The sequence below is a fragment of the Odontesthes bonariensis genome, chromosome 24 (assembly GCF_027942865.1).
Source record: "Odontesthes bonariensis isolate fOdoBon6 chromosome 24, fOdoBon6.hap1, whole genome shotgun sequence".
Lineage (NCBI taxonomy): Eukaryota > Metazoa > Chordata > Actinopteri > Atheriniformes > Atherinopsidae > Odontesthes > Odontesthes bonariensis.
This window is the reverse complement of record NC_134529.1, coordinates 8,197,422-8,210,456: the sequence shown is the minus strand read 5'-3', so window position 1 is coordinate 8,210,456 and position 13,035 is coordinate 8,197,422. Positions and strand designations below refer to the sequence as shown.

At 40.0% G+C, this 13,035-nt stretch overlaps 1 protein-coding gene across 1 annotated transcript in view; it reads right to left on the bottom strand.

The window, feature by feature from the left end:
• Nucleotides 1-13,035, bottom strand: part of ryr3 (ryanodine receptor 3) — a 120,837-nt gene that overhangs the window by 55,154 nt on the left and 52,648 nt on the right. The window contains exons 24-38 of the mRNA XM_075458510.1: nucleotides 12,531-12,614; nucleotides 12,178-12,337; nucleotides 10,821-10,965; nucleotides 10,441-10,646; nucleotides 10,123-10,297; nucleotides 9,433-9,641; nucleotides 9,116-9,279; nucleotides 8,943-8,991; nucleotides 8,667-8,827; nucleotides 7,034-7,196; nucleotides 5,937-6,023; nucleotides 5,374-5,600; nucleotides 4,017-4,229; nucleotides 2,636-3,245; nucleotides 2,007-2,207 (exon numbers count right to left, since the gene is read on the bottom strand). Coding sequence (XP_075314625.1) covers nucleotides 2,007-2,207; nucleotides 2,636-3,245; nucleotides 4,017-4,229; nucleotides 5,374-5,600; nucleotides 5,937-6,023; nucleotides 7,034-7,196; nucleotides 8,667-8,827; nucleotides 8,943-8,991; nucleotides 9,116-9,279; nucleotides 9,433-9,641; nucleotides 10,123-10,297; nucleotides 10,441-10,646; nucleotides 10,821-10,965; nucleotides 12,178-12,337; nucleotides 12,531-12,614 — 2,854 coding nt within the window. The remainder of the gene's footprint in view (nucleotides 1-2,006; nucleotides 2,208-2,635; nucleotides 3,246-4,016; nucleotides 4,230-5,373; nucleotides 5,601-5,936; nucleotides 6,024-7,033; nucleotides 7,197-8,666; nucleotides 8,828-8,942; nucleotides 8,992-9,115; nucleotides 9,280-9,432; nucleotides 9,642-10,122; nucleotides 10,298-10,440; nucleotides 10,647-10,820; nucleotides 10,966-12,177; nucleotides 12,338-12,530; nucleotides 12,615-13,035) is intronic.

Here is a 13,035-nt window from a genome sequence, read left to right as displayed (position 1 = left end):
AGGTGGTTTCTTGTTTTCTGTCATCTGGGTCTCACTGGAAACCACAATTTTCTATTTTCTGTGTCCTCTGCTGGTTGAAAAGCCCCATTATGAAAAAGGATTTCTCAATGCAGTACAATCTGCTGTAATACTTGATGAGATCCAAACCAAAACAATCATATCAGTGTTTTTCCATAAAATCTTAAATACCATGATACTAAATAGTTTTAATAGAGAAATGGATGAATACAGTGAGTGTGGCTGTTCTAATTACAAAATAAACTGTAGACAACAACTTGGAGTTTGAGAGGAAGGCTCATTAAAGAAGTCTCCAAGAAGTCTCATCCTCCAGATGAAAAAAAAGACCCCATTCAGAGGAGACATCAACGTGAGACATCATAAAGATTTGTCTCCAGCTTTTGTGTAATCACCTTCAATGCCTCCATTATCGCCCACATTAAGCATGGGGGAAACTGCTGTCCCTGATATTCAGTCACAATAATGGACTCTGAGGAGTTACAAAAGAAAACTCTAAATAAACAAAAGTTACACAATCCACTCCCCTAGTTAGGGAAACCAAGACACTATAAAAGCTGATGTTGGCAAACTTTATGTTGACACTGACTAAAACGTGACTCTCAAAAGTGACTAAAAAAAATATTGACAGCCTGAATATTTCTTTTGACTTTTGAAGTGTCACAAAAGCGCAACAAGGTCAATTCCATCATCTGGCCTGAAGTGAATAAATAAATGTCCCAGACTTATAAAGCACCTTTTTTAGCTTGTGTAGGTTCGACAAAGCACTTTACATGCGTTTCTCATTCAAACAGACATTTATGAAGCAATTCATCTACCAATGCACTCTATATAATATATGCTTTCAGGGCAGCTGTAGCTCAGGAGGACGAGCAGTCGCCCATCAATCAGAAGGTCGGTGGTTCGAAGCGTCCTTGGGCAAGACACTGAACCCCACGTTGCCGACCGATGCATCCATCAGTATGAATGTGTGTGAATGGATAGGAAACACGTAGTTCATTTTACAATCACACAGTGAAGAACACTGGTAGTTCATTCCCCAGGGAATTTACATGACAACCTTTAAATAATACTGTTCCACCAGCTGAGCAACTAATTAGCCAAATATTATAAGGTCTGCGATATTATCTGCTGGTGATTGTTCAGGCTACGTTACGCATAGCTGTAAATACACGCTGATAAACTAAACTAGCAGCTTTGGCTGTGTTCAAGAGAAGAATAGGGACAGGTCTTCAGGAATGATTTTCAACAGTACATGTTGTGATTCACCTTTTCATGTCAGTGAGCATGGATAATGGTTTCTCTAGAATCTGAAACAGCTGATTGTCCGATGGAGTAACAGGTTCAGAATATATTCCCAATCTGACCTAATGTATATCAAATCCTTTTTCTTTTTTTTTTTTTTTTTTAAAAAAGCCAAAAACCACCTCAAGCAAGTAAAAAGTAAGTGTTTTTGCCAGTTCCAGCACCCATTCCTGATGCCCAAATAGTTAATATTGTATTTTATTTTTCTATTTGTGTGTGAGTAACAACCTCAGACTCCCCCATAATAAGTACGTGTATTCATAGTATGTCTGCAGACTTTTACAATGCATCCTTAACTTCCGACTTGAAATTTAAAAAGCTGGACATAAACCCAGAATAAATCCCCCTTTTGGGACCACTAAAAATGTCTTGCTCTTAAATGCCAGACACTTAACTCCACTGCACGTCCAAATCTCTCCATGTTCAATGCATCTTCACATATGGCCCAGTCCCCTTTTGGGAATTCCAAGTGAAAGTAAAAACACACAACCAAGGGAGCAAAAAAAAAAAAACAACAAAAAAAACTTGTGTTCCACAATCTGTATCTGCCCCTCTACCAGTCAAAGGTAGGGATTTTTTTAGGGTGGTGTTGTTCTTTTGTTCTGGCCTTGAACATCTTATTAATCAATTAAATCTCTAGCAGAATTTAAATTATTTATCATAATAGCTCCACTGCAGGGCCATACCTGCTCCTGTGGGGGTGAACGAAACTCTTTGGTTTTCTTGGCAGTGACAGCGGCAGACATGTTGAAAGCCAGCATTAGCTCATTGTAGCGGAACTTCTGATTGTACTGCAGCTTGGAAACAAATTTGTCGGAGAACGAGACGATGGCTTCAATGCGGTGCCTCAGTTCACAGTCACAGAAGTAGTGTAGCAGCTCACACATCTGAAAAGGACAGATATTCAGTCAAGATATTGAAAGTTTTTTTTAATCCTTTTAATTATTTTTTGCTTGTTTTTAACCTCGTGCAGGGAGAAATGCTTCATTTCACTGTCATTTCATCATGCAAGTATTGAAATTTCTTTCATTTCGTTCTAATATTCACAACATTTTGTCACTAATATGTGTACATTAGTATTCTACCATCATCTTCTTCAGTCATTTCTCACCAGATAAATCATAAAAGCACTGAAATGCTGACAAATGAGAAATTAGTGTACCAAATCGATAAAGGCAAATAAGAAAGGCAGATTTAATTAAGACCTTGGCATAAAAATTTATGGACTTAGTTTTATGCAGTAATTTTCAAATCACCAGTCTTGTTCAATGAAAATAAATGTGTGGCTGCATTTTTTTATGACCCTTTTAATCACCTGGCGTTTGACAGACTCGGGCAACGACTTCTCCAGCAGACCTTTGGCAGGTGGTTTGCCCTCTTTGGTCTCCTCCTCTCCTGCCTCCACAGCCTTCTCCTCATTCTGGCTCACCTCCTCCTTCTCTCCCGCCACAGCCACCTCATTCTCCTTCACTTCCTCACCCTCCTTGGCCTCCCCAAACACGTTGGGGTCAATCAGGAGGAGAATAAGCCTCACCTCTTCACTGGTTAGGACTCCCATGATAAGCAGTGTTCCAATAAGCTTCAGGATGGGAACAAATTGGTACTCCAAACTCCCGCCTACCGGGTCTCGGATGTGGGAGCCTCCGCCCTGCACAGCCTCAGTGAGCATGCTAATGGCTTTTTCTTTCAGGATGCCCAATGGGATCTGGGGGCTGTAGAGGTACTGCTGGCGTTTAGTGTTGATGATGCCGACTGGGGAAAAGTTGGCACGAGGTTTGAGAGAGGTGCTCAGGTCAACACCAGGCAGTGAATGCCGCTTGGACTCATCTGGGAATAGCTTGATGGAACGTGTCTCATCCGTCACAGGAATAATGAACTCATTGTTCATCATTAGGCGAGACTCCTTCGCTGTCTCAAGATGAATGCTGAAAATAAAGAATTAGTCTGATAATTACATGTATCTGGAGGTTAAAAATAGCCTTTCCATAGTGTTACAAGTGTGCCATTAGTAAGATTTCTGCAGTCCCATTGCTCAAAATATTGTATCCGTGGGAAGTAACAGGGTTGTTGATCTATATATATATATATATATATAAAAACAAAGATGCTGAGTTCTGCAACCCTAGGGACTCAAACTTCTGAAATACAGCCCCAAAAATGTGAATGATTTCCACTTAGAATAGCCTTTTCTGTGATGGAAGGAGGCACCAAGTTGTCTAAATAGAAAGAGAAATGTATTTGCAGTAATACGTTTTTCTCATTATGTGACATGAATTAGTCAAGAGAATAATAATAATAAAAAAGACTGTTGCACAGGATGTGAGCTGGCAGCAGTACAAACACATCAAAGACGCATTATTATGATATATTGGACAAAAGTACTTTTTGATTTTGTTTACCGCTCCATCACTTTAGCAGTTAGTGGTGATGGATTTGACACCAACATAGTCATAGACATTAGCACAAATATTGCCAGTCTGTTTTTTTCCCCTTGCATAGCAGCTGATGTTAAATTCTAATTATTGCAGTAATGTTTACTTTCATTTTCCATCTCTGGCAGCAGCATTCATCATCTTTCCCATTAAAATCTTTGCTATTCGTCTGCTTTTAGAGATGTATACAAACAACTTATTGAAGATACGAGAAAAAAATTAAAAAATCCAGCACAACCTGTTCTGTAAAGTACGATAATGCACCTTATGAGGACATTGTAGAAGCCTTCTCTCAGCATCCCAGAGAGGTACTGGTTATCAATGGTGTAGAGAAGCTGTGATTGGTCCAAATGGCTGCAGAGAGCGTGAGCTACACGAGTGTTTCCCAGAGCACAGAGGGCGCAGTACAGCTTCATTGTGTGGTAATGGAATTTCCTCAGGTCTTCATGCTCCGATATCTCCAGGATGTCCAAACACCTGAAGAAAAGACAGGAAAAAAGAAAGAGTAGTTTTTTAACAACAACGAAAACAACAGCAATAACCAGTTCAATTAGACATTAATTACAGTTTAATTTTGGGAGTCTTTATGCAGTGCGGTTATATTTGGTGACCTCTGTGCTTCCTGAGAAATTCTTGACATGATGTAAGCACTGCTGCTATTAATGTCCCTTTAAACCACTGCACGGAAAGTAATATAAAAGGAAACATAAATGTGCAAACTGCAGATGTGTAAGTGCACGTTCTGACCAAAGCAAACTGCACCAGAGTGCCATCCCAGTGCATCATTTTTATTGGTTTTTGATAATGTATCAACAAATAGTTCCCAAATCACTTAATTCCCCATAAACTTATTCAGTTTAACATCTCAGTATGTTAAAAGGCATATCCCAAGCAGAATCAGTTATCAACACCATGGCTGATAATTTCTGCTTTGAATCAGATCAATGCGAGCCAAACTGATGTCTTCCCCTGGAAGAGATGTCTCCTCCTCTCACCTCCTCTTTTGAGTCTGACCCAAAAAAGAGTTGGGTTTGCTTATCTTATCTTGAGGACAGATGCTACTCCAGCCATTTATCCGAGAGACATCACAAGTATGAGAAGGTGTATGTAAGTTTATTTCTTTTTAATGTGTTTTCTCTCTTTCCCACTCTCATTCACAATTCATACCACTGGGGAAAAAGCCAGGAGCAGTGCCTCAAGCAGCTGCTGATCAGCTGTATTTCCAGGCTGTGTCCACTATTTGCCAGGGAAAAACCCACAGTGTCTGCAGCACACGGTTCAAAAAGCCTGCAGACAGCTTCTTTTCACCAGGGAGGTGGCTGCACACCATGTCGCACTTCTCACACATTACTCTCGAGTAATGAGTCATGGGCAGGCCATTTCTCCACACACAAACAAACCTGCACAGCTGTACTGTTGTGTCAATGAAAGTTAACTAAGTGCAAGCAGTTGCTGCATCTTATGTGAAAAGCCCTTGATGTTGCAGAGAGGCAGATATGTGGGTGTAGCTCATTAGCATACTCATAGTTCCCCACTCACTGGATGAGGAAGAAGTTGGAGAGTCGTGTACCAACCAATGTTAAAGCCGATAGTCATGTACTGCTGGTTAAAGTCTGATTACCTGTTCTCCTCAGGTATATGTACAGCCATCATCTGCAGAGGTTCCAGACACTGGACCACCCAGCCGTGCCTTTCACTGACTCGAGCCGTCTCCACACTCAGGAAGGTATTCGGCATCCGGCTCCAAAGCACAGCCACGATGGTCTGCACATCCAGTCGTGGTGGGCACTGTGGCACCGGGTTCTTGTGCTCACTCTTGAATATGGCAGATGACAGTGGCATGGCATCCTGGGATCACATGATGAGGAGTGAACACATTTCAGAGAGGAAGTGTAAGAAACAATATAAACTCATGAGTCCATCACATAGTTCTGATGATGTCAAGTAGGTGCTGCTTTTAGTCATTTCTGAGGACCCTGAAAGATCCTTGAGCGAAGTTTACCACGTGGAGCTGGGTGGGGATGATCGTGAATTAACTAATATACAAGAATATCTACATAGTTTAATTCGAATAATTCATTTCCCAAGCTAGAACGGCACATGTCAGACTGATAATTGCAAATACTTCCTAAATCTTTAGCTAAAACTGTTAACTTTCAGCATCAGATTGGGAGAGAAACAAACCTTTGTCTTCACAAACTCAATCTGGAAGAGGTTTGCGCTGGTCGGGCGTACAAACACAGCTGGGAAGAGCTTGGTATTTGGCTCCACCTCGAAACAAACGAAGCACAATTATTCACGTAGAATAGAAACTCAATTCAGTCCAGGTTCACAAGTTCATCAACACATCCACGACAGAAAGAGACCTGGACCTCAAAGTATCTGTGATGATTGTTATGGTCTTTTTTGGAGCCATGATACTCAGAACAGTGCTCGTGTGGTGTCAGATCGGATGGCCAAACAAATGGATGTTCAACATCTTTTATCCTCTAAGCTCTTGGATTAACTGGTTTTAAATCCAAGTTCAATGAGTTTTACTTAGTGCACTGATGAGAACCATCACAGACTTAGAAAGAGAGAGAACAAACAACCAGAGCTTTGATATGGTAATACGACAAGAACTTTGTATCAAGTTAAAACCCTCTTTACTCCTTCAGAGGACTGCTTCATTTGAAAATGCCAATTTCCAACTAAATTAAGAAATGAAAAGAGGAAGGAAAAAAAGAATAAAGAATAAGACACGGGTGATAGAGGCTTATCAGCGCCTCATTTTTAAATCTAATCTGGTATTTGATGGCTTAAAATCCAGAGATCAGCAAAGTGGCATGAGGATTACCAATTCTTTCTTATAACTGGTATTTAAAAAGATAAGAATTCAGCTGTATAACTTCCCAACTGCCTTTTTGCAGATATGATTTACTGCAATGCAAATTTGATTTTGTAACCTGAAAGGACTATAGATAGAAAGGTCTTTTTGAGTGGGTGTGAATCGTACAAATATGTGGTGAGACCTTCTTTTCAACTCCTTTTTGTTTTGCCTTTAGGCTGAATTGGATGGCTGGACTACAAAGGATACAATAAAAAAAGAAAAATGATAAAACTGTAGATATTTTTGAATTTCCCCCATTGGGGGATGAATGAAGTATTTTTTCTTTTCTATATATAATAATATATCTATCATTGGGGCAAAGAAAAATAATACCATAGTCATATTGCAATTTTTGAGCCAGACTGCTCCAGAGCTTCCTCTGTGTCCGATTGTTGGTCCCTACTGTGTTTACCTGATATGCTGTGGGCAGTTCCTTCCCGTTGGCAGTAAAGGAGACGAGGCCAGTGGCGAGGTCGACCACACAGCCGATCTCCAGGTCAGAGTTGGAGCGGCTGGAGGATGACGGGTCGACGGCGTCTGCTGCGCACACCATGTAGCAGTTGCCCCTCTGAACACTGCAGCAAAACAACCATGATACATACCATTAATACAAGTGAATGTAGATATCCACTGAGGCTTGTGCACAATACATTTTCATTATGTCAACAATCAACAGATCTATGTTAAATTGGGACTTCTGCCTCATTCATATTCATTCCGTTTCACTCAGAAGCTCTCATTTCCATTTTACTCCTCTGAATACTAAATAAGAGTAGAGAGCATCTGTGAAAACAGAAGTCAATAAGTCTCTGGTTACATTAGCTAAAGGAGGACTGACAATCTAACATGGAATTATACAAATTAAAATTCAGGTATGGCATGCTGATCTAGTATCATGGGGTTTTTGGCATCATTTGGTTTGGTGTGCCCGTAGAATAATACTGTAACCCAGATTTCTGTTCAGGTTTCGAGTCATATTCTAAAATTTGTTGGGGTCAGCATCATAACCAGCGTTAACTGCAGAGATACAGCAAAGTAAAAATGAATAAATTAAGATTATTTAGAAATTAGCAAAGGTTAAATACTTGTAGCAAGTAGCTATATCTCTTCCAAAGCCAGCTGCTGATCTTGCCAATGATGAGCTACAACTGAGCTGCTGGCATTGACCAATGAGAAGGGATGTTCTCATGCAATATGGGTGGTTACTCATGCATCAAACACAGATACCACCTGGATCATCTATTGCCTAATAGAATAACTGGCGCGTTCTCCATCAGAGAGACAAACTTGACTATTCCTTAAGTGGTTCAACACTTTCACATGCATGCAAAAGTCGCTTATATTACCATTATGTGGCACTTGATACACACAAACGGTGTGGCTCATGGTTCTAAAATAACAGCTGCAGCAAACCACTGCTCTGAGGCTAAGGCTAGGGGACTAATCACATGCCAAACCAACAGCACAGAAAAAAAGCATCAATCTTTATTTTCTTATCTGTGATGATGGTTTTCTTTAATTCAGAATATCACCTATTGTATACTGTGATGCAACACATATTTATATGATATATGGAGATACTAAAATATTGCTCTGGCTTCATTGAAGGTGTAAGAAGTGACTAAAACGTGAAGCTGTATTTGTGACATTAAATTAACAAGATCTATTTGCAAGGGTGATTATCATACAGAATGTAAAACCATGATTCTGATTATAAAAAAAAGCTTATGATTGCTAATTAGGCAGAACGTATTGCTGTACAATTTAAATTCCTACATGTTTTGACATCTTAAATTCTCCCCCAGCTCCCACCTCCACCCTACTTTAATGGACAAACTTTGTTTTGACTTTTAACTCGACCTTCAATAAGCTGGCAAAATGATAAAAGTGTTACTATGAGAAGTAGCTAACAGTGAATGGAGAGGATATGATAAAACATAACATCACAGCAAAAAATTTATCATGCAGTATGCTTGTGGGCTCCACACATAATAGGACTCCCAGATTTCATATAAACTCCAGATATTAAAAATCCTGCAGCTTGCCTCTCATGGACCCGACCTCTCTCATCTCCCAGGGTGACGGTGACTGTTCGCGTTATACTGAGACTGAAGTTGTTGCTGTAGTAATGGTAGTCAGGTGTGACCCAGCCCACCCACACAGAGGCAGGGTCCTGTCCAGCAAACACTCTGACAGAGTGGCAATACTGTTGATTAGAAATGAAACAAAAAGGTCAAATGGGGAAATAGGTGTCAATAGTGAATAAAGACTAAGAATTCAGTGTGACATTTCACATGCTGTAAGAGAAAATGTTGATTTACAGTTGTGATGCTGCCATAGGCAACACTTCCATCTTCTTTTGGAGGTTGGCTGCAACAACAAAAATAAGTGCAGACTTAAGGGGATCGTAAAAAACACGTGAATCATTTTGCAACTTAAATCAGATCTGGAAATTAAATACAAATTCAGACGATGACATAATCAAGTGTCTAACCTGAGTTTCAGTGATTCGTCCAGTAACCTGTCTGTGGAATAAAACTCCACAGGCATGCTCAGTCTACAGTAGACCATATCATTGTTGCTGTTCTGGGTACCAAATGTCTTATGAGTGACCTTAAGGCAAGGAGGGCTGTCTACAGTTCCATCGATCCTTTTCACCTGGAGAGTTAAGAGACAGAAAAAGGGAATAAAAACCCAGAAGAGAACACAAATCACCCGTCACTGCCATTAACCAGTGATTAAGAATATCACTGGCTATAAAGCTAAATACTTAATACTGTAAAATGAATTGTTATGAATATCATTCCTCACCCCAATATGCATGTGGTCCTGGGGTACGTTGAAAAAGGTGGGCAGGCGCTTGCTGAACCACATGGTAATGTCTCTGTTCATGTTGACAGCAAAGGGCTCAAAACCTTCCTGGAGACCGCACATGGTGTAGTACTTAAAAGTGCTGGCGTCTTTGCCTAGGTTAATATGGCCAATCTGAGACATGCCAAGACTGCACACTGGGATCAAACCTGAGGGCGGACAAATCATATCAGTAGATTTGACTGTTAAAAGTTTAAATAGATAAATTAATAAATAGAAATGTTTGCCTGTCTGTGCTTAACAGACAAAAAACAAAACAAAACAAAAAAACACGTATATGTCTTTTTAAGCATATCAATCTTTCCCTCCATACTTTAAAGAATCTTTACTGAACAAGATTAAACTCCTTTGCACATTCACTTAAAGAGTCATTTCTATGGGATCTTTCTGCCCACCATTAAATGACACATCTAATTATCCTGAGCTATCTGCCTCGTCCTGCAGGATACTTTATTTACAGAAAAATGAGCCAGTGACTTGTTAAAATGCCTAATTATTGGCATTTTGTACTTTTTTTTAGCCCCATGTATACAAACAAACCCAGTTATAATCCTGGAGACACTAAGGTGAAAACACAGAATACATGTAGGAACTGAAGCTCTTAAACAGACTGAAATCCGGAGCACTCACCATCCTCTGTCTCAAAATCAGTGAAGCACAGCTCAGAACCCTTGCTTGTGATCATGAGCTCTCCATTCAGGGTGAAAATCATGGATTTGTCTTCCATATTGATCATGCAACCAACCACATCACCCTTTTTCCAAGGTTGTCCAAAGTAGCGGCTGCCTGCATGCATCCGCCGACCCTTGAGAAGTGAGGTGAAGATCAATGATATCTTAAATACTTAAAAAAGGAAGAACAAACAGCTCTGGCTATTCAATCTCCATAAAGATGTTCTCATATGCAAACATGCTCTGGTCTCTGAAAGAAAGCACACATGCAATTTACCTTGAATCCATCAAAGACAAAGGCTTGGTCATCCGATCCCAGTTCCACATCAGGTCTGCAGCCTGGTCTGGCCCAGCCAACCCTCATATCACCTCCACTCAGGGCCTCAAACTCAAAGTACCACTTCCCAGTCTTTACAGCATACGTCTGCTCCACACGGAAGAAGCGGATGGTCTCTATGCTCTGATTGTCTGATACATGTACCACTTTGGCCAGAAAAAAACCCAAAGAAAAACAGGGCTTTACATGACAGAACATATGTAGATCCAACAATGTTGTGAGACTGTGGAACAATAGACTGGTGTCTGCTTATTTTCTTACACTGCATTTGTATATAATACACTGTATGTGTGGCAGTATTGTCACAAACAGATTCTCACCCTCCTGGTCTGGGGGGTCAATGTCATATCCATATCCAACCATTGTCCTGATGGCCTCTCTCAGACTGTCTCGGTTAGATTTCTTAGTTCGCTCGTCGAGTAAAGCATATGGCACCAGGCGAGGATTACGTCTGCTCTTCAAATCCTGGCACAAACAAACCAAATAAGATAATGCTTTTAGGGATCTATACATGTTGGCTATGCTCTCTTATCAGTAATAATAAAGGCTTAATAAGAGTGATAAAATTAACATGGACTTTGTGAAAGTTCAACAGGCAGCAGGTTTATCCATTAATTTTTGTCCATTACCTCATTTGTGTGAAACTAAGCCATTCTAAATTAATGGTCTGAATGAGCCTTCGTCACTTTCCAGAAAACAGACACATTTGGGTCTCTTCTGGACACTTTTGGCACTCATGGCTCCATTATGGCATTGTCAAGAGTTATTTGAGTCAGAAGTGGCAAGACATTCACATGTTGGGCTTAACTTGTGTTGCAGAAAGTGTTGAAAGGGCCAGATCAAGCAAAGAAATGCAGTTCTGAGCCATGGCTCATAACATATGTCTGAATCCCAGTGTAGGCAGCCACATCGCCCCGAGTCAATGCTGTGATTCAAAGCCAAAAGTGCGCAATAAAAAAGGCTGCTGATGTATGCATTATCGGGGATATCTGGGTGCCGTCAGCTGGCTGCACACAACGTAGCACTAAAAATAAATTGCATAACATTTTATTCTTTTAGCAGTTGCAGGTCTATCGAGCCACCTTATAAATGAAGGATGACCACCCACTCCTCCTGTGCTCCATCTGCCTCTAAATGAAAGAAATCTGACAATCTAATTTTCAGCCCTGAGTGTTGTTCTGATGCGCGTTTCACTTCTGAACACAACAGAAGAGACTTGTAACACATCTGTAAGAGGTACACTGCTACTTACTTAAACTTCTTCTTGTACTCCATTTGTTACTCAAATTACTACTTCAAGGTATAGCTGGTGGTCAAGGTATGACTTTTCTTTTTTTACAAAATCCTCTTTATAGATTTGAGTAAGTTTTGAAGATGCTGTCAAATGTTATTTTCCTGTTTGACAACTACATGTAATGTATCTGGTTTTGAATCATGCAAGTTTAAGGCTAGCTTTTTGGCTCAAAGTTGAGCTAAAAAGTAATGCTGCAGACCAGAAAAATCTCCTTTTGCAAACAAAGTTGAATCTAAGGTTCCTTCTATGTACAAGAATATCAAACAAAGTTTCCATCCAATGATTATTAATAATAGACACCTCACTGGACATTATTCTTTACCTAATAACTATTTTCAAATCTAAAGTCAGCCCCTTTCATAGTGAGAAAAGAAATAACTTACCTGCTGGATGCCATAGGTCCATCCTTGTTTAATTCTGTCTTTGGCCCACACATTGTGTGCATTTTCGGCCAGTTTATCAACTAGAACCTCTTGACCTTGATTCAGTTTCACATCAGAGAGCTCCAGCGGCGCAGGCTTATATCCATTAGACATCACGTAGCTGCAGGCGAAACAGGACAGGATGAAGAAAGCCCAACAAGTTGACATATTCATTACTTTAACAAAAGGTTCCAAATGCATCATACTTCTTTCTTTAATTAGCCAACTGATTTGCAAAGAAAAGAAAAAGAAATGTAACAAATGTTTGGCTATAACTGAAATGAAAGTGGTGTATAGACAGAGAGATGTCATACTCTTTGGGTAATTTGATTTTCTTCAGATCCTCTTCAGCATGAACATTAACCTGGGCAACATGGCATCCCAGAGCCAACAGGGTCCTGAGGGTAAAATAGAAAGGTGAAACGGGAAGAGAGATAAAGACTTCAACTTATATCAGTTTTCAAGCCACATTACACTTTGTCTGATGAGTGTAGACTGCTATATTTTGAACACAGCTCATCAAACATTGATTGACCTCCATTAATACAACACAGAAGAGCACTCTGCTTTGGCTGTGTGGATACATGACTTTTGTGGCCACAACAATATGTAATTGACAAACTGCATAACCCAACTGAAGCTCACTGTAAGACGAGGGGGCTTTATTAAGCCAAACCAAATATGTTTACAGTGAGATGACTCAGAAGTTGAATCAGATATCCTCTGGATCCTATATTCCCAAGAAATCAATACTGGAACTCTCTCAGGAGATAAAAGTCATTACAAGAACTACTTTAATCTTAGTCTTAATCTGGTTTT